General features: G+C 50.3%; 1 protein-coding gene across 2 annotated transcripts in view; it reads right to left on the minus strand.

Moving 5' to 3' along the window:
• Positions 1 to 2,047: 2,047 nt before the first annotated feature.
• Positions 2,048 to 25,287, minus strand: part of LOC140460846 (uncharacterized) — a 62,693-nt gene continuing 39,453 nt past the window's right edge. For both annotated transcript variants that reach the window (XM_072555532.1, XM_072555531.1), the window contains one exon: positions 2,048 to 3,097. In XM_072555532.1, the coding sequence (XP_072411633.1) occupies positions 2,854 to 3,097 (244 nt within the window). In that variant the 3' untranslated portion in view covers positions 2,048 to 2,853. The remainder of the gene's footprint in view (positions 3,098 to 25,287) is intronic.

A 25,287-nucleotide genomic window follows, 5' to 3' on the forward strand; every position in this document is an offset into this window, starting at 1 on the left:
TAACCCCCCCCCCACCCTCACTCGAACCGTCCATGTCCCTAACCCCCCCACCCTCACTCGAACCGTCCATGTCCCTAACCCCCCCCCACCCTCACTCGAACCGTCCTTGTCCCTAACCACCCCCCCCCCCCCCCCCCTCGGCAACGACTCCTCACCCTCTGTCTCTCTGTCTCTCTCTCTCTCCCTCTCCCTGCGTCTCTCCCCCCCCCCCCCCCCACCCCCCCCCCCCAGCTGATCGGGAATACCACGAGGAAGAGGAGGACTCCCGGAGTCGGAAAAGAAAAGGACCAGTGATTAACATCGGCAGCAAAAAGAAGAGACGGAAATGAACCTTGGGGTGGGGAGGGGTTGGGAGGGGTGGGGGGGGTGGGGGGGGAGGAAGGGACGAGGTAGACGAGGGAGGAGAGAGGGAGGTTGGGATCCTGCTCTCTCTCTCTCTCTCTCCCCCCGCCCTCGGCACCACTCAGACTTGACTTTCTCGATAAAGGGTCTTTCTTTTCTTTCCTTGTTTTGCGGCATTCCCGTTTTTCCGAGTCGGTCTCCCTGTCTGTCGGGTTTTTTTTAAAAATTTTTGTGAATACCAATACACGATGTGATGATGTCTACAAAACTGAGGTGGGAGGTGGGGGGGGGTGTGGTGTGACCTCCTCTCCCTGCGTCCCCAGACCGCGCACCCACGCCAACACCATACCCGCCCCCTCTCTGCCTGGGGGAGAGAGAGAGTGTCTGAGAGTCTGGGTGTGGGCGTGTGTGTGTCTGGGAGAGAGAGAGTGTGTCTGAGAGTCTGGGTGTGGACGTGTGTGTGTCTAGGGGAGAGAGAGAGTGTGTCTGAGAGTCTGGGTGTGGACGTGTGTGTGTCTGGGGGAGAGAGAGAGTGTCTGAGAGTCTGGACGTGGACGTGTGTGTGTCTGGGGGAGAGAGAGAGTGTGTCTGAGAGTCTGGGTGTGGACGTGTGTGTGTCTGGGGGAGAGAGAGAGAGTGTCTGAGAGTCTGGGTGTGGACGTGTGTGTGTCTGGGGGAGAGAGAGAGTGTCTGAGAGTCTGGACGTGTGTGTGTCTGGGAGAGAGAGAGAGTGTCTGAGAGTCTGGGTGTGGACGTGTGTGTGTCTGGGGGAGAGAGAGAGTGTGTCTGAGTCTGGGTGTGGACGTGTGTGTGTCTGGGGGAGAGAGAGTGTGTCAGAGTCTGGGTGTGGACGTGTGTGTGTCTGGGGGAGAGAGAGAGTGTCTGAGAGTCTGGACGTGGACGTGTGTGTGTCTGGGGGAGAGAGAGAGTGTCTGAGAGTCTGGGACGTGGACGTTGTGTGTGTCTGGGGAGAGAGAGAGTGTCTGAGAGTCTGGGTGTGGACGTGTGTGTGTCTGGGGGAGAGAGAGAGTGTGTCTGAGAGTCTGGGTGTGGACGTGTGTGTGTCTGGGGGAGAGAGAGAGAGTGTCTGAGAGTCTGGGTGTGGACGTGTGTGTGTCTGGGGGAGAGAGAGAGTGTGTCTGAGAGTCTGGGTGTGGACGTGTGTGTGTCTGGGGGAGAGAGAGAGAGAGAGTGTCTGAGAGTCTGGGTGTGGACGTGTGTGTGTCTGGGGGAGAGAGAGAGAGTGTCTGAGAGTCTGGGTGTGGACATGTGTGTGTGTCTGGGGGAGAGAGAGAGTGTCTCTGAGAGTCTGGACGTGTGTGTGTCTGGGGGAGAGAGTGTGTCTGAGAGTCTGGGTGTGGATGTGTGTGTGTCTGAGAGTCTGGGTGTGGACGTGTGTGTGTCTGGGAGAGAGAGAGAGTGTCTGAGAGTCTGGGTGTGGGTGTGTGTGTGTCTGGGGGAGAGAGAGAGAGAGAGTGTCTGAGAGTCTGGGTGTGGACGTGTGTGTGTCTGGGGGAGAGAGAGAGTGTCTGAGAGTCTGGGTGTGGACATGTGTGTGTGTCTGGGGGAGAGAGAGAGTGTCTCTGAGAGTCTGGACGTGTGTGTGTCTGGGGGAGAGAGTGTGTCTGAGAGTCTGGGTGTGGATGTGTGTGTCTGGGAGAGAGAGTGTCTGAGAGTCTGGGTGTGGACGTGTGTGTGTCTGGGAGAGAGAGAGAGAGAGTGTCTGAGAGTCTGGGTGTGGACGTGTGTGTGTGTCTGGGAGAGAGAGTGAGAATCTGTCTGGATGTCGATGTCTGAGAGTTGGTGGACGTGTGTGGACATGTGGGTCTGAGAGAGTGTCTGTGTGAGGGACGTATGTTTGAGAGTAAGAGTGTGTGCCTGAGTGTTTGTGAATGTGTCAGAGAGAGAGGGAGACAGAGAGACAGACATTGTTCCATGTCTGTGGTTTTTCTCTCGGTCTCTGTCTCTCTGAGGGTCTGTGTAAATCTCCCCCTTTCTCTTGGGTTTGGGGGGGGTGGGGTGGTGCTGACGAGGAGATGGTGGGTGCGCTGATGCAGCTCTGTATCTGAGTGATGTTCCCCAGGGTCAGTCTGTTCCCCCCCCCTCCCCGTGAGGGGTGGGAGTCGCTGGGGGAGCAAGTGGAGGGACATGATCGTGTTTTTTTTCCCCTCTCTGTAGCTGGAGCCTGAAGTTTCCTTTTTTTTGGAGTGTGGGTCAGAACGAGGAAGAGGAGGCGGTGGGCTCCCGAGCCTGGGGAGTGGAATCACAGCTTGCTGACCCTCCCCGCAACTGCCCCTTCCTCCCCGTTCCCAGTTTACCCTCCAACTGGCGTTCGCTAGCCCCTGCGCACCCCCTCCCACACACACACACACACACTTTTTGAATTAGACGTGGCAGTTCTTTCTCAGTAAAGTACAATTTATATAAAACCGAGCTCTCTGTGTCTGGTCTACCCTTGGGAGGGAGAGGGGAGACCGTTCGGCCCCTTCTGGGTGCTGTTCGGATAGCAGCTCAGGGCGGTTCCCCCTTCCGGGCAGTGACGATCTCGGGGGAAACCGCGGCGAGAGGACGGCGTTCCCGGGAGCAGTGACAGCGCCTCACCCAGGGCTGGGCTTCCTCCTGGGAACGGGCACAGCACAGCCTCCGACCGCAGGAACGTCCCGGCAATCGGCAGCCAGGGAACGGAGGGCGGCACACCCTTCCACGGTCACGACAAGCTTCCCAATCCTGACGGACTCCCGGCCGGATTCCAGGACTGGGGAAACGACAGGAAAACGGTCACAGGGTGGGGGTTACAGACTGGAATCTGATCGAGGGGTTTGGGGTGGGGTTTATATACAGAATAACAGATACCCCAGGAGGGAGTTACAGACTGGAATCTAATCGAGGGGTTCGGGGTGGGGTTTATATACAGAATAACACATACCCCGGGGAGGGAGGTAGAGACTGGAATCTCATCGAGGGGTTTGGGGTGGGGTTTTTATACAGAATAACAGATACCCCGGGAGGGAGTTACAGACTGGAATCTAATCGAGGGGTTCAGGGTGGGGTTTATATACAGAATAACAGATACCCCAGGAGGGAGTTACAGACTGGAATCTAATCGAGGGGTTCGGGGTGGGGTTTATATACAGAATAACAGATATCCCGGGGAGGGAGTTACAGACTGGAATCGAATCGAGGGGTTCAGGGTGGGGTTTATATACAGAATAACAGATACCCCGGGGGAGGGAGTTACAGACTGGAATCTAATCGAGGGGTTCAGGGTGGGGTTTATATACAGAATAACAGATACCCCGGGAGGGAGTTACAGACTGGAATCTAATCGAGGGGTTCAGGGTGGGGTTTATATACAGAATAACAGATACCCCGGGGAGGGAGTTACAGACTGGAATCTAATCAAGGGGTTCGGGGTGGGGTTTATATACAGAATAACAGATACCCCGGGGAGGGAGTTACAGACTGGAATCTAATCGAGGGCTTCGGGGTGGGGTTTATATACAGAATAACAGATACCCCGGGGAGGGAGTTACAGACTGGAATCTAATCGAGGCGTTCGTGGTGGTTTATATACAGAATAACAGATACCCCGGGGAGGGAGTTACAGACTGGAATCTAATCGAGGGGTTCAGGGTGTGGTTTATATACAGAATAACAGATACCCCGGGAGGGAGTTACAGACTGGAATCTAATCGAGGGGTTCAGGGTGGGGTTTATATACAGAATAACAGATACCGCGGGGAGGGAGTTACAGACTGGAATCTAATCAAGGGGTTCGGGGTGGGGTTTATATACAGAATAACAGATACCCCGGGGAGGGAGTTACAGACTGGAATCTAATCGAGGGGTTCGGGGTGGGGTTTATACACAGAATAACAGATACCCCGGGGAGGGAGTTACAGACTGGAATCTAATCGAGGGGTTCGGGGTGGGGTTTATATACAGAATAACAGATACCCCGGGGAGGGAGTTACAGACTGGAATCTCATCGAGGGGTTCGGGGTGGGGTTTATATACAGAATAACAGATACCCCGGGGAGGGAGTTACAGACTGGAATCGAACCGAGGGGTTCGGGGTGGGGTTTATATACAGAATAACAGATACCCCGGGGAGGGAGTTACAGACTGGAATCTAATCAAGGGGTTCGGGGTGGGGTTTATATACAGAATAACAGATACCCCAGGGAGGGAGTTACAGACTGGAATCTAATCGTGGGGTTTATATACAGAATAACACATACCCCGGGGAGGGAGTTACAGACTGGAAACTAATCGAGGGGTTCGGGGTGGGGTTTATATACAGAATAACAGATACCCCGGGGAGGGAGTTACAGACTGGAATCTAATCAAGGGGTTCGGGGTGGGGTTTATATACAGAATAACAGATACCCCGGGGAGGGAGTTACAGACTGGAATCTTATTGAGGGGTTCGGGGTGGGGTTTATATACAGAATAACAGATACCCCGTGGAGGGAGTTACAGACTGGAATCTAATCAAGGGGTTCGGGGTGGGGTTTATATACAGAATAACAGATACCCCAGGGAGGGAGTTACAGACTGGAATCTAATCGAGAGGTTCGGGGTGGGGTTTATATACAGAATAACAGATACCCCGGGAGGGAGTTACAGACTGGTATCTAATAGAGGGGTTCAGGGTGGGGTTTATATACAGAATAACAGATACCCCAGGGAGGGAGTTACAGACTGGAATCTAATCGTGGGGTTTATATACAGAATAACACATACCCCGGGGAGGGAGTTACAGACTGGAATCTAATCGAGGGGTTCGGGGTGGGGTTTATATACAGAATAACAGATACCCCGGGGGAGGGAGTTACAGACTGGAATCTAATCGATGGGTTCGGGGTGGGGTTTATATGCAGAATAACAGATACCCCGGGGAGGGAGTTACAGACTGGAATCTAATCGAGGGGTTCGGGGTGGGGTTTATATACAGAATAACAGATACCCCGGGAGGGAGTTACAGACTGGAATCTAATCGAGGGGTTCGGGGTGGGGTTTATATACAGAATAACAGATACCCCGGGGAGGGAGTTACAGACTGGAATCGAATCGAGGGGTTCAGGGTGGGGTTTATATACAGAATAACAGATACCCCGGGGAGGGAGTTACAGACTGGAATCTAATCGAGGGGTTCGGGGTGTGGTTTATATACAGAATAACAGATACCCCGGGAGGGAGTTACAGACTGGAATCTAATCGAGGGGTTCGGGGTGGGGTTTATATACAGAATAACAGATACCCCGGGGAGGGAGTTACAGACTGGAATCGAATCGAGGGGTTCAGGGTGGGGTTTATATACAGAATAACAGATACCCCGGGGAGGGAGTTACAGACTGGAATCTAATCAAGGGGTTCGGGGTGGGGTTTATATACAGAATAACAGATACCCCGGGGGAGGGAGTTACAGACTGGAATCTAATCAAGGGGTTCGGGGTGGGGTTTATATACAGAATAACAGATATCCCGGGGAGGGAGTTACAGACTGGAATCGAATCGAGGGGTTCAGGGTGGGGTATATATACAGAATAACAGATACCCCGGGGGAGGGAGTTACAGACTGGAATCTAATCGAGGGGTTCAGGGTGGGGTTTATATACAGAATAACAGATACCCCCGGGAGGGAGTTACAGACTGGAATCTAATCGAGGCGTTCGTGGTGGTTTATATACAGAATAACAGATACCCCGGGGAGGGAGTTACAGACTGGAATCTAATCGAGGGGTTCGGGGTGGGGTTTATATACAGAATAACAGATACCCCGGGGGAGGGAGTTACAGACTGGAATCTAATCGAGGGGTTCAGGGTGGGGTTTATATACAGAATAACAGATACCCCCGGGAGGGAGTTACAGACTGGAATCTAATCGAGGGGTTCAGGGTGTGGTTTATATACAGAATAACAGATACCCCGGGAGGGAGTTACAGACTGGAATCTAATCGAGGGGTTCAGGGTGGGGTTTATATACAGAATAACAGATACCCCGGGGAGGGAGTTACAGACTGGAATCTAATCAAGGGGTTCGGGGTGGGGTTTATATACAGAATAACAGATACCCCGGGGAGGGAGTTACAGACTGGAATCTAATCAAGGGGTTCGGGGTGGGGTTTATATACAGAATAACAGATACCCCGGGGAGGGAGTTACAGACTGGAATCTAATCGAGGGGTTCGGGGTGGGGTTTATATAGAGAATAACAGATACCCCGGGGAGGGAGTTACAGACTGGAATCTAATCGAGGGGTTCGGGGTGGGGTTTATATACAGAATAACAGATACCCCGGGAGGGAGTTACAGACTGGAATCTAATCGAGGGGTTCGGGGTGGGGTTTATATACAGAATAACAGATACCCCCGGGGAGGGAGTTACAGACTGGAATCTAATCGAGGGGTTCGGGGGGGTTTATATACAGAATAACAGATACCCCGGGGAGGGAGTTACAGACTGGAATCTAATCGAGGGGTTCGGGGGGGTTTATATACAGAATAACAGATACCCCGGGGAGGGAGTTACAGACTGGAATCTAATCGTGGGGTTTATATACAGAATAACACATACCCCGGGGAGGGAGTTACAGACTGGAATCTAATCGAGGGGTTCGGGGTGGGGTTTATATACAGAATAACAGATACCCCGGGGGAGGGAGTTACAGACTGGAATCTAATCAAGGGGTTCGGGGTGGGGTTTATATACAGAATAACAGATATCCCGGGGAGGGAGTTACAGACTGGAATCTTATTGAGGGGTTCAGGGTGGGGTTTATATGCAGAATAACAGATACCCCGGGGAGGGAGTTACAGACTGGAATCTAATCAAGGGGTTCGGGGTGGGGTTTATATACAGAATAACAGATACCCCGGGGAGGGAGTTACAGACTGGAATCTAATCGAGGGGTTCGGGGTGGGGTTTATATACAGAATAACAGATACCCCGGGGAGGGAGTTACAGACTGGAATCTAATCGAGGGGTTCGGGGTGGGGTTTATATACAGAATAACAGATACCCCGGGGAGGGAGTTACAGACTGGAATCTAATCGAGGGGTTCGGGGTGGGGTTTATACACAGAATAACAGATACCCCGGGGAGGGAGTTACAGACTGGAATCTAATCGAGGGGTTCGGGGTGGGGTTTATATACAGAATAACAGATACCCCGGGGAGGGAGTTACAGACTGGAATCGAACCGAGGGGTTCGGGGTGGGGTTTATATACAGAATAACAGATACCCCGGGGGAGGGAGTTACAGAATGGAATCTTATTGAGGGGTTCAGGGTGGGGTTTATATGCAGAATAACAGATACCCCGGGGAGGGAGTTACAGACTGGAATCGAATCGAGGGGTTCGGGGTGGGGTTTATATACAGAATAACAGATACCCCGGGGAGGGAGTTACAGACTGGAATCTAATCGAGGGGTTCAGGGTGGGGTTTATGTACAGAATAACAGATACCCCGGGGAGGGAGTTACAGACTGGAATCTGATCGAGGGGTTCGGGGTGAGGTTTATATACGGAATAACAGATACCCCGGGGAGGGAGTTACAGACTGGAATCTAATCGTGGGGTTTATATACAGAATAACACATACCCCGGGGAGGGAGTTACAGACTGGAATCTAATCGAGGGGTTCGGGGTGGGGTTTATATACAGAATAACAGATACCCCGGGGGAGGGAGTTACAGACTGGAATCTAATCGTGGGGTTTATATACAGAATAACACATACCCCGGGGAGGGAGTTACAGACTGGAAACTAATCGAGGGGTTCGGGGTGGGGTTTATATACAGAATAACAGATACCCCGGGGAGGGAGTTACAGACTGGAATCTAATCAAGGGGTTCGGGGTGGGGTTTATATACAGAATAACAGATACCCCGGGGAGGGAGTTACAGACTGGAATCTTATTGAGGGGTTCGGGGTGGGGTTTATATACAGAATAACAGATACCCCGTGGAGGGAGTTACAGACTGGAATCTAATCAAGGGGTTCGGGGTGGGGTTTATATACAGAATAACAGATACCCCAGGGAGGGAGTTACAGACTGGAATCTAATCGAGAGGTTCGGGGTGGGGTTTATATACAGAATAACAGATACCCCGGGAGGGAGTTACAGACTGGTATCTAATAGAGGGGTTCAGGGTGGGGTTTATATACAGAATAACAGATACCCCAGGGAGGGAGTTACAGACTGGAATCTAATCGTGGGGTTTATATACAGAATAACACATACCCCGGGGAGGGAGTTACAGACTGGAATCTAATCGAGGGGTTCGGGGTGGGGTTTATATACAGAATAACAGATACCCCGGGGGAGGGAGTTACAGACTGGAATCTAATCGATGGGTTCGGGGTGGGGTTTATATGCAGAATAACAGATACCCCGGGGAGGGAGTTACAGACTGGAATCTAATCGAGGGGTTCGGGGTGGGGTTTATATACAGAATAACAGATACCCCGGGAGGGAGTTACAGACTGGAATCTAATCGAGGGGTTCGGGGTGGGGTTTATATACAGAATAACAGATACCCCGGGGAGGGAGTTACAGACTGGAATCGAATCGAGGGGTTCAGGGTGGGGTTTATATACAGAATAACAGATACCCCGGGGAGGGAGTTACAGACTGGAATCTAATCGAGGGGTTCGGGGTGTGGTTTATATACAGAATAACAGATACCCCGGGAGGGAGTTACAGACTGGAATCTAATCGAGGGGTTCGGGGTGGGGTTTATATACAGAATAACAGATACCCCGGGGAGGGAGTTACAGACTGGAATCGAATCGAGGGGTTCAGGGTGGGGTTTATATACAGAATAACAGATACCCCGGGGAGGGAGTTACAGACTGGAATCTAATCAAGGGGTTCGGGGTGGGGTTTATATACAGAATAACAGATACCCCGGGGGAGGGAGTTACAGACTGGAATCTAATCAAGGGGTTCGGGGTGGGGTTTATATACAGAATAACAGATATCCCGGGGAGGGAGTTACAGACTGGAATCGAATCGAGGGGTTCAGGGTGGGGTATATATACAGAATAACAGATACCCCGGGGGAGGGAGTTACAGACTGGAATCTAATCGAGGGGTTCAGGGTGGGGTTTATATACAGAATAACAGATACCCCCGGGAGGGAGTTACAGACTGGAATCTAATCGAGGCGTTCGTGGTGGTTTATATACAGAATAACAGATACCCCGGGGAGGGAGTTACAGACTGGAATCTAATCGAGGGGTTCGGGGTGGGGTTTATATACAGAATAACAGATACCCCGGGGGAGGGAGTTACAGACTGGAATCTAATCGAGGGGTTCAGGGTGGGGTTTATATACAGAATAACAGATACCCCCGGGAGGGAGTTACAGACTGGAATCTAATCGAGGGGTTCAGGGTGTGGTTTATATACAGAATAACAGATACCCCGGGAGGGAGTTACAGACTGGAATCTAATCGAGGGGTTCAGGGTGGGGTTTATATACAGAATAACAGATACCCCGGGGAGGGAGTTACAGACTGGAATCTAATCAAGGGGTTCGGGGTGGGGTTTATATACAGAATAACAGATACCCCGGGGAGGGAGTTACAGACTGGAATCTAATCAAGGGGTTCGGGGTGGGGTTTATATACAGAATAACAGATACCCCGGGGAGGGAGTTACAGACTGGAATCTAATCGAGGGGTTCGGGGTGGGGTTTATATACAGAATAACAGATACCCCGGGGAGGGAGTTACAGACTGGAATCTAATCGAGGGGTTCGGGGGGGTTTATATACAGAATAACAGATACCCCGGGGAGGGAGTTACAGACTGGAATCTAATCGAGGGGTTCGGGGGGGTTTATATACAGAATAACAGATACCCCGGGGAGGGAGTTACAGACTGGAATCTAATCGTGGGGTTTATATACAGAATAACACATACCCCGGGGAGGGAGTTACAGACTGGAATCTAATCGAGGGGTTCGGGGTGGGGTTTATATACAGAATAACAGATACCCCGGGGGAGGGAGTTACAGACTGGAATCTAATCAAGGGGTTCGGGGTGGGGTTTATATACAGAATAACAGATATCCCGGGGAGGGAGTTACAGACTGGAATCTTATTGAGGGGTTCAGGGTGGGGTTTATATGCAGAATAACAGATACCCCGGGGAGGGAGTTACAGACTGGAATCTAATCAAGGGGTTCGGGGTGGGGTTTATATACAGAATAACAGATACCCCGGGGAGGGAGTTACAGACTGGAATCTAATCGAGGGGTTCGGGGTGGGGTTTATATACAGAATAACAGATACCCCGGGGAGGGAGTTACAGACTGGAATCTAATCGAGGGGTTCGGGGTGGGGTTTATATACAGAATAACAGATACCCCGGGGAGGGAGTTACAGACTGGAATCTAATCGAGGGGTTCGGGGTGGGGTTTATACACAGAATAACAGATACCCCGGGGAGGGAGTTACAGACTGGAATCTAATCGAGGGGTTCGGGGTGGGGTTTATATACAGAATAACAGATACCCCGGGGAGGGAGTTACAGACTGGAATCTGATCGAGGGGTTCGGGGTGAGGTTTATATACGGAATAACAGATACCCCGGGGAGGGAGTTACAGACTGGAATCTAATCGTGGGGTTTATATACAGAATAACACATACCCCGGGGAGGGAGTTACAGACTGGAATCTAATCGAGGGGTTCGGGGTGGGGTTTATATACAGAATAACAGATACCCCGGGGGAGGGACTTACAGACTGGAATCTAATCGAGGGGTTCGGGGTGGGGTTTATATGCAGAATAACAGATACCTCGGGGAGGGAGTTACAGACTGGAATCGAATCGAGGGGTTCAGGGTGGGGTTTATATACAGAATAACAGATACCCCGGGGAGGGAGTTACAGACTGGAATCTTATTGAGGGGTTCAGGGTGGGGTTTATATGCAGAATAACAGATACCCCGGGTAGGGAGTTACAGACTGGAATCTAATCAAGGGGTTCGGGGTGGGGTTTATATACAGAATAACAGATACCCCGGGGAGGGAGTTACAGACTGGAATCTAATCGAGGAGTTCGGGGTGGGGTTTATATACAAAATAACAGATACCCCGGGGAGGGAGTTACAGACTGGAATCTAATCGAGGGGTTCAGGGTGGGGTTTATATACAGAATAACAGATACCCCGGGAGGGAGTTACAGACTGGAATCTAATCGAGGGGTTCGGGGTGGGGCTTATTACAGAATAACAGATACCCCGGGGGAGGGAGTTACAGACTGGAATCTAATCGAGGGGATAAGGGTGGGGTTTATATACAGAATAACAGATACCCCGGGAGGGAGTTACAGACTGGAATCTAATCGAGGGGTTCGGGGTGGGGTTTATATACAGAATAACAGATACCCCGGGAGGGAGTTACAGACTGGAATCTAATCGAGGGGTTCGGGGTGGGGTTTATATACAGAATAACAGATACCCCGGGGAGGGAGTTACACACTGGAATCTAATCGAGGGGTTCGGGGTGGGGTTTATATACAGCATAACAGATACCCCGGGAGGGAGTTACAGACTGGAATCTAATCGAGGGGTTCGGGGTGGGGTTTATATACAGAATAACAGATACCCCGGGGAGGGAGTTACACACTGGAATCTAATCGAGGGGTTCGGGGTGGGGTTTATATACAGAATAACAGATACCCCGGGGAGGGAGTTACAGACTGGAATCTAATCGAGGGGTTCGGGGTGGGGTTTATACACAGAATAACAGATACCCCGGGGAGGGAGTTACAGACTGGAATCTAATCGAGGGGTTCGGGGTGGGGTTTATATACAGAATAACAGATACCCCGGGGAGGGAGTTACAGACTGGAATCGAATCGAGGGGTTCGGGGTGGGGTTTATATACAGAATAACAGATACCCCGGGGAGGGAGTTACAGACTGGAATCTAATCGAGGGGTTCGGGGTGGGGTTTATATACAGAATAACAGATACCCCGGGGAGGGAGTTACAGACTGGAATCGAACCGAGGGGTTCGGGGTGGGGTTTATATACAGAATAACAGATACCCCGGGGAGGGAGTTACAGACTGGAATCTAATCGAGGGGTTCAGGGTGGGGTTTATATACAGAATAACAGATACCCCAGGGAGGGAGTTACAGACGGGAATCTAATCGAGGGGTTTATATACAGAATAACACATACCCCGGGGAGGGAGTTACAGACTGGAATCTAATCGAGGAGTTCGGGGTGGGGTTTATATACAAAATAACAGATACCCCGGGGAGGGAGTTACAGACTGGAATCTAATCGAGGGGTTCAGGGTGGGGTTTATATACAGAATAACAGATACCCCGGGAGGGAGTTACAGACTGGAATCTAATCGAGGGGTTCGGGGTGGGGTTTATATACAGAATAACAGATACCCCGGGGGAGGGAGTTACACACTGGAATCTAATCGAGGGGTTCGGGGTGGGGTTTATATACAGAATAACAGATACCACGGGGAGGGAGTTACAGACTGGAATCTAATCGAGGGGTTCGGGGTGGGGTTTATATACAGAATAACAGATACCCCAGGGAGGGAGTTACAGACTGGAATCTAATCGAGGGGTTCAGGGTGGGGTTTATATACAGAATAACAGATACCCCGGGGAGGGAGTTACAGACTGGAATCTAATCGAGGGGTTCGGGGTGGGGCTTATATACAGAATAACAGATACCCCAGGGAGGGAGTTACAGACTGGAATCTAATCGAGGGATTCAGGGTGGGGTTTATATACAGAATAACAGATACCCCGGGGAGGGAGTTACAGACTGGAATCTAATCGAGGGGATAAGGGTGGGGTTTATATACAGAATAACAGATACCCGGGGAGGGAGTTACAGACTGGAATCTAATCGAGGGGTTCGGGGTGGGGCTGATTACAGAATAACAGATACCCCGGGGAGGGAGTTACAGACTGGAATCGAATCGAGGGGATAAGGGTGGGGTTTATATACAGAATAACAGATACCCCGGGAGGGAGTTACAGACTGGAATCTAATCGAGGGGTTCGGGGTGGGGTTTATATACAGAATAACAGATACCCCGGGAGGGAGTTACAGACTGGAATCTAATCGAGGGGTTCGGGGTGGGGTTTATATACAGAATAACAGATACCCCGGGGAGGGAGTTACAGACTGGAATCGAACCGAGGGGTTCGGAGTGGGGTTTATATACAGAATAACACATACCCCGGGGAGGGAGTTACAGACTGGAATCTAATCGAGGGGTTCGGGGTGGGGTTTATATACAGAATAACAGATACCCCGGGGGAGGGAGTTACAGACTGGAATCACATCGAGGGGTTCGGGGTGGGGTTTATATACAGAATAACAGATACCCCGGGGAGGGAGTTACAGACTGGAATCTAATCGAGGGGTTCGGGGTGGGGTTTATATACAGAATAACAGATACCCCGGGGAGGGAGTTACAGACTGGAATCTAATCGAGGGGATAAGGGTGGGGTTTATATACAGAATAACAGATACCCGGGGAGGGAGTTACAGACTGGAATCTAATCGAGGGGTTCGGGGTGGGGCTTATATACAGAATAACAGATACCCCGGGGAGGGAGTTACAGACTGGAATCTAATCGAGGGGATAAGGGTGGGGTTTATGTACAGAATAACAGATACCCCGGGGAGGGAGTTACAGACTGGAATCTAATCGAGGGGTTCGGGGTGGGGTTTATATACAGAATAACAGATACCCCGGGAGGGAGTTACAGACTGGAATCTAATCGAGGGGTTCGGGGTGGGGTTTATATACAGAATAACAGATACCACGGGGAGGGAGTTACACACTGGAATCTAATCGAGGGGTTCGGGGTGGGGTTTATATACAGCATAACAGATACCCCGGGAGGGAGTTACAGACTGGAATCTAATCGAGGGGTTCGGGGTGGGGTTTATATACAGAATAACAGATACCGCAGGGAGGGAGTTACACACTGGAATCTAATCGAGGGGTTCGGGGTGGGGTTTATATACAGAATAACAGATACCCCGGGGAGGGAGTTACAGACTGGAATCTAATCGAGGGGTTCGGGGTGGGGTTTATATACAGAATAACAGATACCCCGGGGAGGGAGTTACAGACTGGAATCTAATCGAGGGGTTCGGGGTGGGGTTTATATACAGAATAACAGATACCCCGGGGAGGGAGTTACAGACTGGAATCTAATCGAGGGGTTCAGGGTGGGGTTTATATACAGAATAACAGATACCCCGGGGAGGGAGTTACAGACTGGAATCTAATCAAGGGGTTCGGGGTGGGGTTTATATACAGAATAACAGATACCCCGGGGGAGGGAGTTACAGACTGGAATCTAATCGAGGGGTTCGGGGTGGGGCTTATTACAGAATAACAGATACCCCGGGGGAGGGAGTTACAGACTGGAATCTAATCGAGGGGTTCGGGGTGGGGTTTATATACAGAATAACAGATACCCCAGGGAGGGAGTTACAGACTGGAATCTAATCGAGGGGTTCGGGGTGGGGTTTATATACAGAATAACAGATACCACGGGGAGGGAGTTACAGACTGGAATCTAATCGAGGGGTTCGGGGTGGGGTTTATATACAGAATAACAGATACCCCGGGGAGGGAGTTACAGACTGGAATCTAATCGAGGGGATAAGGGTGGGGTTTATATACAGAATAACAGATACCCGGGGAGGGAGTTACAGACTGGAATCTAATCGAGGGGTTCGGGGTGGGGCTTATTACAGAATAACAGATACCCCGGGGAGGGAGTTACAGACTGGAATCTAATCGAGGGGATAAGGGTGGGGTTTATATACAGAATAACAGATACCCCGGGGAGGGAGTTACAGACTGGAATCTAATCGAGGGGTTCGGGGTGGGGCTTATATACAGAATAACAGATACCCCAGGGAGGGAGTTACAGACTGGAATCTAATCGAGGGATTCGGGGTGGGGTTTATATACAGAATAACAGATACCCCAGGGAGGGAGTTACAGACTGGAATCTAATCGAGGGGATAAGGGTGGGGTTTATATACAGAATAACAGATACCCGGGGAGGGAGTTACAGACTGGAATCTAATCGAGGGGTTCGGGGTGGGGCTTATTACAGAATAACAGATACCCCGGGGAGGGAGTTACAGACTGGAATCTAATCGAGGGGATAAGGGTGGGGTTTATATACAGAATAACAGATACCCCGGGGAGGGAGTTACAGACTGGAATCTAATCGAGGGGTTCGGGGTGGGGTTTATACACAGAATAACAGATACCCCGGGGAGGGAGTTACAGACTGGAATCTAATCGAGGGGTTCGGGGTGGGGTTTATATACAGAATAACAGATACCCCGGGGAGGGAGTTACAGACTGGAATCGAACCGAGGGGTTCGGGGTGGGGTTTATATACAGAATAACAGATACCCCGGGGAGGGAGTTACAGACTGGAATCTAATCGAGGGGTTCGGGGTGGGGTTTATATACAGAATAACAGATACCCCAGGGAGGGAGTTACAGACGGGAATCTAATCGAGGGGTTCGGGGTGGGGTTTATATACAGAATAACAGATACCCCGGGGAGGGAGTTACAGACTGGAATCTAATCGGGGGGTCGGGGTGGGGTTTATATACAGAATAACAGATACCCCGGGAGGGAGTTACAGACTGGAATCTAATCGAGGGGTTCGGGGTGGGGTTTATATACAGAATACCAGATACCCCGGGGGAGGGAGTTACACACTGGAATCTAATCGAGGGGTTCGGGGTGGGGTTTATATACAGAATAACAGATACCACGGGGAGGGAGTTACAGACTGGAATCTAATCGAGGGGTTCGGGGTGGGGTTTATATACAGAATAACAGATACCCCAGGGAGGGAGTTACAGACTGGAATCTAATCGAGGGGTTCAGGGTGGGGTTTATATACAGAATAACAGATACCCCGGGGAGGGAGTTACAGACTGGAATCTAATCGAGGGGTTCGGGGTGGGGCTTATATACAGAATAACAGATACCCCAGGGAGGGAGTTACAGACTGGAATCTAATCGAGGGATTCGGGGTGGGGTTTATATACAGAATAACAGATACCCCGGGGAGGGAGTTACAGACTGGAATCTAATCGAGGGGATAAGGGTGGGGTTTATATACAGAATAACAGATACCCGGGGAGGGAGTTACAGACTGGAATCTAATCGAGGGGTTCGGGGTGGGGCTTATTACAGAATAACAGATACCCCGGGGAGGGAGTTACAGACTGGAATCTAATCGAGGGGTTCGGGGTGGGGTTTATATACAGAATAACAGATACCCCGGGGAGGGAGTTACACACTGGAATCTAATCGAGGGGTTCGGGGTGGGGTTTATATACAGCATAACAGATACCCCGGGAGGGAGTTACAGACTGGAATCTAATCGAAGGGTTCGGGGTGGGGTTTATATACAGAATAACAGATACCACGGGGAGGGAGTTACAGACTGGAATCTAATCGAAGGGTTCGGGGTGGGGTTTATATACAGAATAACAGATACCCCAGGGAGGGAGTTACAGACTGGAATCTAATCGAGGGGTTCAGGGTGGGGTTTATATCCAGAATAACAGATACCCCGGGGAGGGAGTTACAGACTGGAATCTAATCGAGGGGTTCGGGGTGGGGCTTATATACAGAATAACAGATACCCCAGGGAGGGAGTTACAGACTGGAATCTAATCGAGGGATTCGGGGTGGGGTTTATATACACAATAACAGATACCCCGGGGAGGGAGTTACAGACTGGAATCTAATCGAGGGGATAAGGGTGGGGTTTATATACAGAATAACAGATACCCTGGGAGGGAGTTACAGACTGGTATCTAATCGAGGGGTTCGGGGTGGGGCTTATTACAGAATAACAGATACCCCGGGGAGGGAGTTACAGACTGGAATCTAATCGAGGGGATAAGGGTGGGGTTTATATACAGAATAACAGATACCCCGGGAGGGAGTTACAGACTGGAATCTAATCGAGGGGTTCGGGGTGGGGTTTATATACAGCATAACAGATACCCCGGGAGGGAGTTACAGACTGGAATCTAATCGAGGGGTTCGGGGTGGGGTTTATATACAGAATAACAGATACCCCGGGGAGGGAGTTACACACTGGAATCTAATCGAGGGGTTCGGGGTGGGGTTTATATACAGAATAACAGATACCCCGGGGAGGGAGTTACAGACTGGAATTTAATCGAGGGGTTCGGGGTGGGGTTTATACACAGAATAACAGATACCCCGGGGAGGGAGTTACAGACTGGAATCTAATCGAGGGGTTCGGGGTGGGGTTTATATACAGAATAACAGATACCCCGGGGAGGGAGTTACAGACTGGAATCTAATCGAGGGGTTCGGGGTGGGGTTTATATACAGAATAACAGATACCCCGGGGAGGGAGTTACAGACTGGAATCGAACCGAGGGGTTCGGGGTGGGGTTTATATACAGAATAACAGATACCCCGGGGAGGGAGTTACAGACTGGAATCTAATCGAGGGGTTCAGGGTGGGGTTTATATACAGAATAACAGATACCCCAGGGAGGGAGTTACAGACGGGAATCTAATCGAGGGGTTTATATACAGAATAACACATACCCCGGGGAGGGAGTTACAGACTGGAATCTAATCGAGGAGTTCGGGGTGGGGTTTATATACAAAATAACAGATACCCCGGGGAGGGAGTTACAGACTGGAATCTAATCGAGGGGTTCAGGGTGGGGTTTATATACAGAATAACAGATACCCCGGGAGGGAGTTACAGACTGGAATCTAATCGAGGGGTTCGGGGTGGGGTTTATATACAGAATAACAGATACCCCGGGGGAGGGAGTTACACACTGGAATCTAATCGAGGGGTTCGGGGTGGGGTTTATATACAGAATAACAGATACCACGGGGAGGGAGTTACAGACTGGAATCTAATCGAGGGGTTCGGGGTGGGGTTTATATACAGAATAACAGATACCCCAGGGAGGGAGTTACAGACTGGAATCTAATCGAGGGGTTCAGGGTGGGGTTTATATACAGAATAACAGATACCCCGGGGAGGGAGTTACAGACTGGAATCTAATCGAGGGGTTCGGGGTGGAGCTTATATACAGAATAACAGATACCCCAGGGAGGGAGTTACAGACTGGAATCTAATCGAGGGATTCAGGGTGGGGTTTATATACAGAATAACAGATACCCCGGGGAGGGAGTTACAGACTGGAATCTAATCGAGGGGATAAGGGTGGGGTTTATATACAGAATAACAGATACCCGGGGAGGGAGTTACAGACTGGAATCTAATCGAGGGGTTCGGGGTGGGGCTTATTACAGAATAACAGATACCCCGGGGAGGGAGTTACAGACTGGAATCTAATCGAGGGGATAAGGGTGGGGTTTATATACAGAATAACAGATACCCCGGGAGGGAGTTACAGACTGGAATCTAATCGAGGGGTTCGGGGTGGGGTTTATATACAGAATAACAGATACCCCGGGAGGGAGTTACAGACTGGAATCTAATCGAGGGGTTCGGGGTGGGGTTTATATACAGAATAACAGATACCCCGGGGAGGGAGTTACAGACTGGAATCGAACCGAGGGGTTCGGAGTGGGGTTTATATACAGAATAACACATACCCCGGGGAGGGAGTTACAGACTGGAATCTAATCGAGGGGTTCGGGGTGGGGTTTATATACAGAATAACAGATACCCCGGGGGAGGGAGTTACAGACTGGAATCACATCGAGGGGTTCGGGGTGGGGTTTATATACAGAATAACAGATACCCCGGGGAGGGAGTTACAGACTGGAATCTAATCGAGGGGTTCGGGGTGGGGTTTATATACAGAATAACAGATACCCCGGGGAGGGAGTTACAGACTGGAATCTAATCGAGGGGATAAGGGTGGGGTTTATATACAGAATAACAGATACCCGGGGAGGGAGTTACAGACTGGAATCTAATCGAGGGGTTCGGGGTGGGGCTTATATACAGAATAACAGATACCCCGGGGAGGGAGTTACAGACTGGAATCTAATCGAGGGGATAAGGGTGGGGTTTATGTACAGAATAACAGATACCCCGGGGAGGGAGTTACAGACTGGAATCTAATCGAGGGGTTCGGGGTGGGGTTTATATACAGAATAACAGATACCCCGGGAGGGAGTTACAGACTGGAATCTAATCGAGGGGTTCGGGGTGGGGTTTATATACAGAATAACAGATACCACGGGGAGGGAGTTACACACTGGAATCTAATCGAGGGGTTCGGGGTGGGGTTTATATACAGCATAACAGATACCCCGGGAGGGAGTTACAGACTGGAATCTAATCGAGGGGTTCGGGGTGGGGTTTATATACAGAATAACAGATACCGCAGGGAGGGAGTTACACACTGGAATCTAATCGAGGGGTTCGGGGTGGGGTTTATATACAGAATAACAGATACCCCGGGGAGGGAGTTACAGACTGGAATCTAATCGAGGGGTTCGGGGTGGGGTTTATATACAGAATAACAGATACCCCGGGGAGGGAGTTACAGACTGGAATCTAATCGAGGGGTTCGGGGTGGGGTTTATATACAGAATAACAGATACCCCGGGGAGGGAGTTACAGACTGGAATCTAATCGAGGGGTTCAGGGTGGGGTTTATATACAGAATAACAGATACCCCGGGGAGGGAGTTACAGACTGGAATCTAATCAAGGGGTTCGGGGTGGGGTTTATATACAGAATAACAGATACCCCGGGGGAGGGAGTTACAGACTGGAATCTAATCGAGGGGTTCGGGGTGGGGCTTATTACAGAATAACAGATACCCCGGGGGAGGGAGTTACAGACTGGAATCTAATCGAGGGGTTCGGGGTGGGGTTTATATACAGAATAACAGATACCCCAGGGAGGGAGTTACAGACTGGAATCTAATCGAGGGGTTCGGGGTGGGGTTTATATACAGAATAACAGATACCACGGGGAGGGAGTTACAGACTGGAATCTAATCGAGGGGTTCGGGGTGGGGTTTATATACAGAATAACAGATACCCCGGGGAGGGAGTTACAGACTGGAATCTAATCGAGGGGATAAGGGTGGGGTTTATATACAGAATAACAGATACCCGGGGAGGGAGTTACAGACTGGAATCTAATCGAGGGGTTCGGGGTGGGGCTTATTACAGAATAACAGATACCCCGGGGAGGGAGTTACAGACTGGAATCTAATCGAGGGGATAAGGGTGGGGTTTATATACAGAATAACAGATACCCCGGGGAGGGAGTTACAGACTGGAATCTAATCGAGGGGTTCGGGGTGGGGCTTATATACAGAATAACAGATACCCCAGGGAGGGAGTTACAGACTGGAATCTAATCGAGGGATTCGGGGTGGGGTTTATATACAGAATAACAGATACCCCGGGGAGGGAGTTACAGACTGGAATCTAATCGAGGGGATAAGGGTGGGGTTTATATACAGAATAACAGATACCCGGGGAGGGAGTTACAGACTGGAATCTAATCGAGGGGTTCGGGGTGGGGCTTATTACAGAATAACAGATACCCCGGGGAGGGAGTTACAGACTGGAATCTAATCGAGGGGATAAGGGTGGGGTTTATATACAGAATAACAGATACCCCGGGAGGGAGTTACAGACTGGAATCTAATCGAGGGGTTCGGGGTGGGGTTTATATCTAGAATAACAGATACCCCGGGAGGGAGTTACAGACTGGAATCTAATCGAGGGGTTCGGGGTGGGGTTTATATACAGAATAACAGATACCCCGGGGAGGGAGTTACACACTGGAATCTAATCGAGGGGTTCGGGGTGGGGTTTATATACAGAATAACAGATACCCCGGGGAGGGAGTTACAGACTGGAATCTAATCGAGGGGTTCGGGGTGGGGTTTATACACAGAATAACAGATACCCCGGGGAGGGAGTTACAGACTGGAATCTAATCGAGGGGTTCGGGGTGGGGTTTATATACAGAATAACAGATACCCCGGGGAGGGAGTTACAGACTGGAATCGAACCGAGGGGTTCGGGGTGGGGTTTATATACAGAATAACAGATACCCCGGGGAGGGAGTTACAGACTGGAATCTAATCGAGGGGTTCGGGGTGGGGTTTATATACAGAATAACAGATACCCCAGGGAGGGAGTTACAGACGGGAATCTAATCGAGGGGTTCGGGGTGGGGTTTATATACAGAATAACAGATACCCCGGGGAGGGAGTTACAGACTGGAATCTAATCGGGGGGTCGGGGTGGGGTTTATATACAGAATAACAGATACCCCGGGAGGGAGTTACAGACTGGAATCTAATCGAGGGGTTCGGGGTGGGGTTTATATACAGAATAACAGATACCCCGGGGGAGGGAGTTACACACTGGAATCTAATCGAGGGGTTCGGGGTGGGGTTTATATACAGAATAACAGATACCACGGGGAGGGAGTTACAGACTGGAATCTAATCGAGGGGTTCGGGGTGGGGTTTATATACAGAATAACAGATACCCCAGGGAGGGAGTTACAGACTGGAATCTAATCGAGGGGTTCAGGGTGGGGTTTATATACAGAATAACAGATACCCCGGGGAGGGAGTTACAGACTGGAATCTAATCGAGGGGTTCGGGGTGGGGCTTATATACAGAATAACAGATACCCCAGGGAGGGAGTTACAGACTGGAATCTAATCGAGGGATTCGGGGTGGGGTTTATATACAGAATAACAGATACCCCGGGGAGGGAGTTACAGACTGGAATCTAATCGAGGGGATAAGGGTGGGGTTTATATACAGAATAACAGATACCCGGGGAGGGAGTTACAGACTGGAATCTAATCGAGGGGTTCGGGGTGGGGCTTATTACAGAATAACAGATACCCCGGGGAGGGAGTTACAGACTGGAATCTAATCGAGGGGTTCGGGGTGGGGTTTATATACAGAATAACAGATACCCCGGGGAGGGAGTTACACACTGGAATCTAATCGAGGGGTTCGGGGTGGGGTTTATATACAGCATAACAGATACCCCGGGAGGGAGTTACAGACTGGAATCTAATCGAAGGGTTCGGGGTGGGGTTTATATACAGAATAACAGATACCACGGGGAGGGAGTTACAGACTGGAATCTAATCGAAGGGTTCGGGGTGGGGTTTATATACAGAATAACAGATACCCCAGGGAGGGAGTTACAGACTGGAATCTAATCGAGGGGTTCAGGGTGGGGTTTATATCCAGAATAACAGATACCCCGGGGAGGGAGTTACAGACTGGAATCTAATCGAGGGGTTCGGGGTGGGGCTTATATACAGAATAACAGATACCCCAGGGAGGGAGTTACAGACTGGAATCTAATCGAGGGATTCGGGGTGGGGTTTATATACAGAATAACAGATACCCCGGGGAGGGAGTTACAGACTGGAATCTAATCGAGGGGATAAGGGTGGGGTTTATATACAGAATAACAGATACCCGGGGAGGGAGTTACAGACTGGAATCTAATCGAGGGGTTCGGGGTGGGGCATATTACAGAATAACAGATACCCCGGGGAGGGAGTTACAGACTGGAATCTAATCGAGGGGATAAGGGTGGGGTTTATATACAGAATAACAGATACCCCGGGAGGGAGTTACAGACTGGAATCTAATCGAGGGGTTCGGGGTGGGGTTTATATACAGAATAACAGATACCCCGGGAGGGAGTTACAGACTGGAATCTAATCGAGGGGTTCGGGGTGGGGTTTATATACAGAATAACAGATACCCCGGGGAGGGAGTTACACACTGGAATCTAATCGAGGGGTTCGGGGTGGGGTTTATATACAGCATAACAGATACCCCGGGAGGGAGTTACAGACTGGAATCTAATCGAGGGGTTCGGGGTGGGGTTTATATACAGAATAACAGATACCCCGGGGAGGGAGTTACACACTGGAATCTAATCGAGGGGTTCGGGGTGGGGTTTATATACAGAATAACAGATACCCCGGGGAGGGAGTTACAGACTGGAATTTAATCGAGGGGTTCGGGGTGGGGTTTATACACAGAATAACAGATACCCCGGGGAGGGAGTTACAGACTGGAATCTAATCGAGGGGTTCGGGGTGGGGTTTATATACAGAATAACAGATACCCCGGGGAGGGAGTTACAGACTGGAATCGAACCGAGGGGTTCGGGGTGGGGTTTATATACAGAATAACAGATACCCCGGGGAGGGAGTTACAGACTGGAATCTAATCGAGGGGTTCGGGTGGGGTTTATATACAGAATAACAGATACCCCAGGGAGGGAGTTACAGACGGGAATCTAATCGAGGGGTTCGGGGTGGGGTTTATATACAGAATAACAGATACCCTGGGAGGGAGTTACAGACTGGAATCTAATCGAGGAGTTCGGGGTGGGGTTTATATACAAAATAACAGATACCCCGGGGAGGGAGTTACAGACTGGAATCTAATCGAGGGGTTCAGGGTGGGGTTTATATACAGAATAACAGATACCCCAGGGAGGGAGTTACAGACGGGAATCTAATCGAGGGGTTTATATACAGAATAACACATACCCCGGGGAGGGAGTTACAGACTGGAATCTAATCGAGGAGTTCGGGGTGGGGTTTATATACAAAATAACAGATACCCCGGGGAGGGAGTTACAGACTGGAATCTAATCGAGGGGTTCAGGGTGGGGTTTATATACAGAATAACAGATACCCCGGGGGAGGGAGTTACACACTGGAATCTAATCGAGGGGTTCGGGGTGGGGTTTATATACAGAATAACAGATACCACGGGGAGGGAGTTACAGACTGGAATCTAATCGAGGGGTTCGGGGTGGGGTTTATATACAGAATAACAGATACCCCAGGGAGGGAGTTACAGACTGGAATCTAATCGAGGGGTTCAGGGTGGGGTTTATATACAGAATAACAGATACCCCGGGGAGGGAGTTACAGACTGGAATCTAATCGAGGGGTTCGGGGTCGGGCTTATATACAGAATAACAGATACCCCAGGGAGGGAGTTTCAGACTGGAATCTAATCGAGGGATTCAGGGTGGGGTTTATATACAGAATAACAGATACCCCGGGGAGGGAGTTACAGACTGGAATCTAATCGAGGGGATAAGGGTGGGGTTTATATACAGAATAACAGATACCCGGGGAGGGAGTTACAGACTGGAATCTAATCGAGGGGTTCGGGGTGGGGCTTATTACAGAATAACAGATACCCCGGGGAGGGAGTTACAGACTGGAATCTAATCGAGGGGATAAGGGTGGGGTTTATATACAGAATAACAGATACCCCGGGAGGGAGTTACAGACTGGAATCTAATCGAGGGGTTCGGGGTGGGGTTTATATACAGAATAACAGATACCCCGGGAGGGAGTTACAGACTGGAATCTAATCGAGGGTTTCGGGGTGGGGTTTATATACAGAATAACAGATACCCCGGGAGGGAGTTACAGACTGGAATCTAATCGAGGGGTTCGGGGTGGGGTTTTTATACAGAATAACAGATACCCCGGGGAGGGTGTTACAGACTGGAATCGAACCGAGGGGTTCGGAGTGGGGTTTATATACAGAATAACACATACCCCGGGGAGGGAGTTACAGACTGGAATCTAATCGAGGGGTTCGGGGTGGGGTTTATATACAGAATAACAGATACCCCGGGGAGGGAGTTACAGACTGGAATCTAATCGATGGGTTCGGGGTGGGGTTTATATACAGAATAACAGATACCCCGGGGAGGGAGTTACAGACTGGAATCTAATCGAGGGGTTCGGGGTGGGGTTTATATACAGAATAACAGATACCCCGGGGAGGGAGTTACAGACTGGAATCTAATCGAGGGGTTCGGGGTGGGGTTTATATACAGAATAACAGATACCTCGGGGGAG

The sequence above is a fragment of the Chiloscyllium punctatum genome, chromosome 36, assembly GCF_047496795.1.
Source record: "Chiloscyllium punctatum isolate Juve2018m chromosome 36, sChiPun1.3, whole genome shotgun sequence".
In the NCBI taxonomy this organism is placed as follows: Eukaryota; Metazoa; Chordata; class Chondrichthyes; order Orectolobiformes; family Hemiscylliidae; genus Chiloscyllium; species Chiloscyllium punctatum.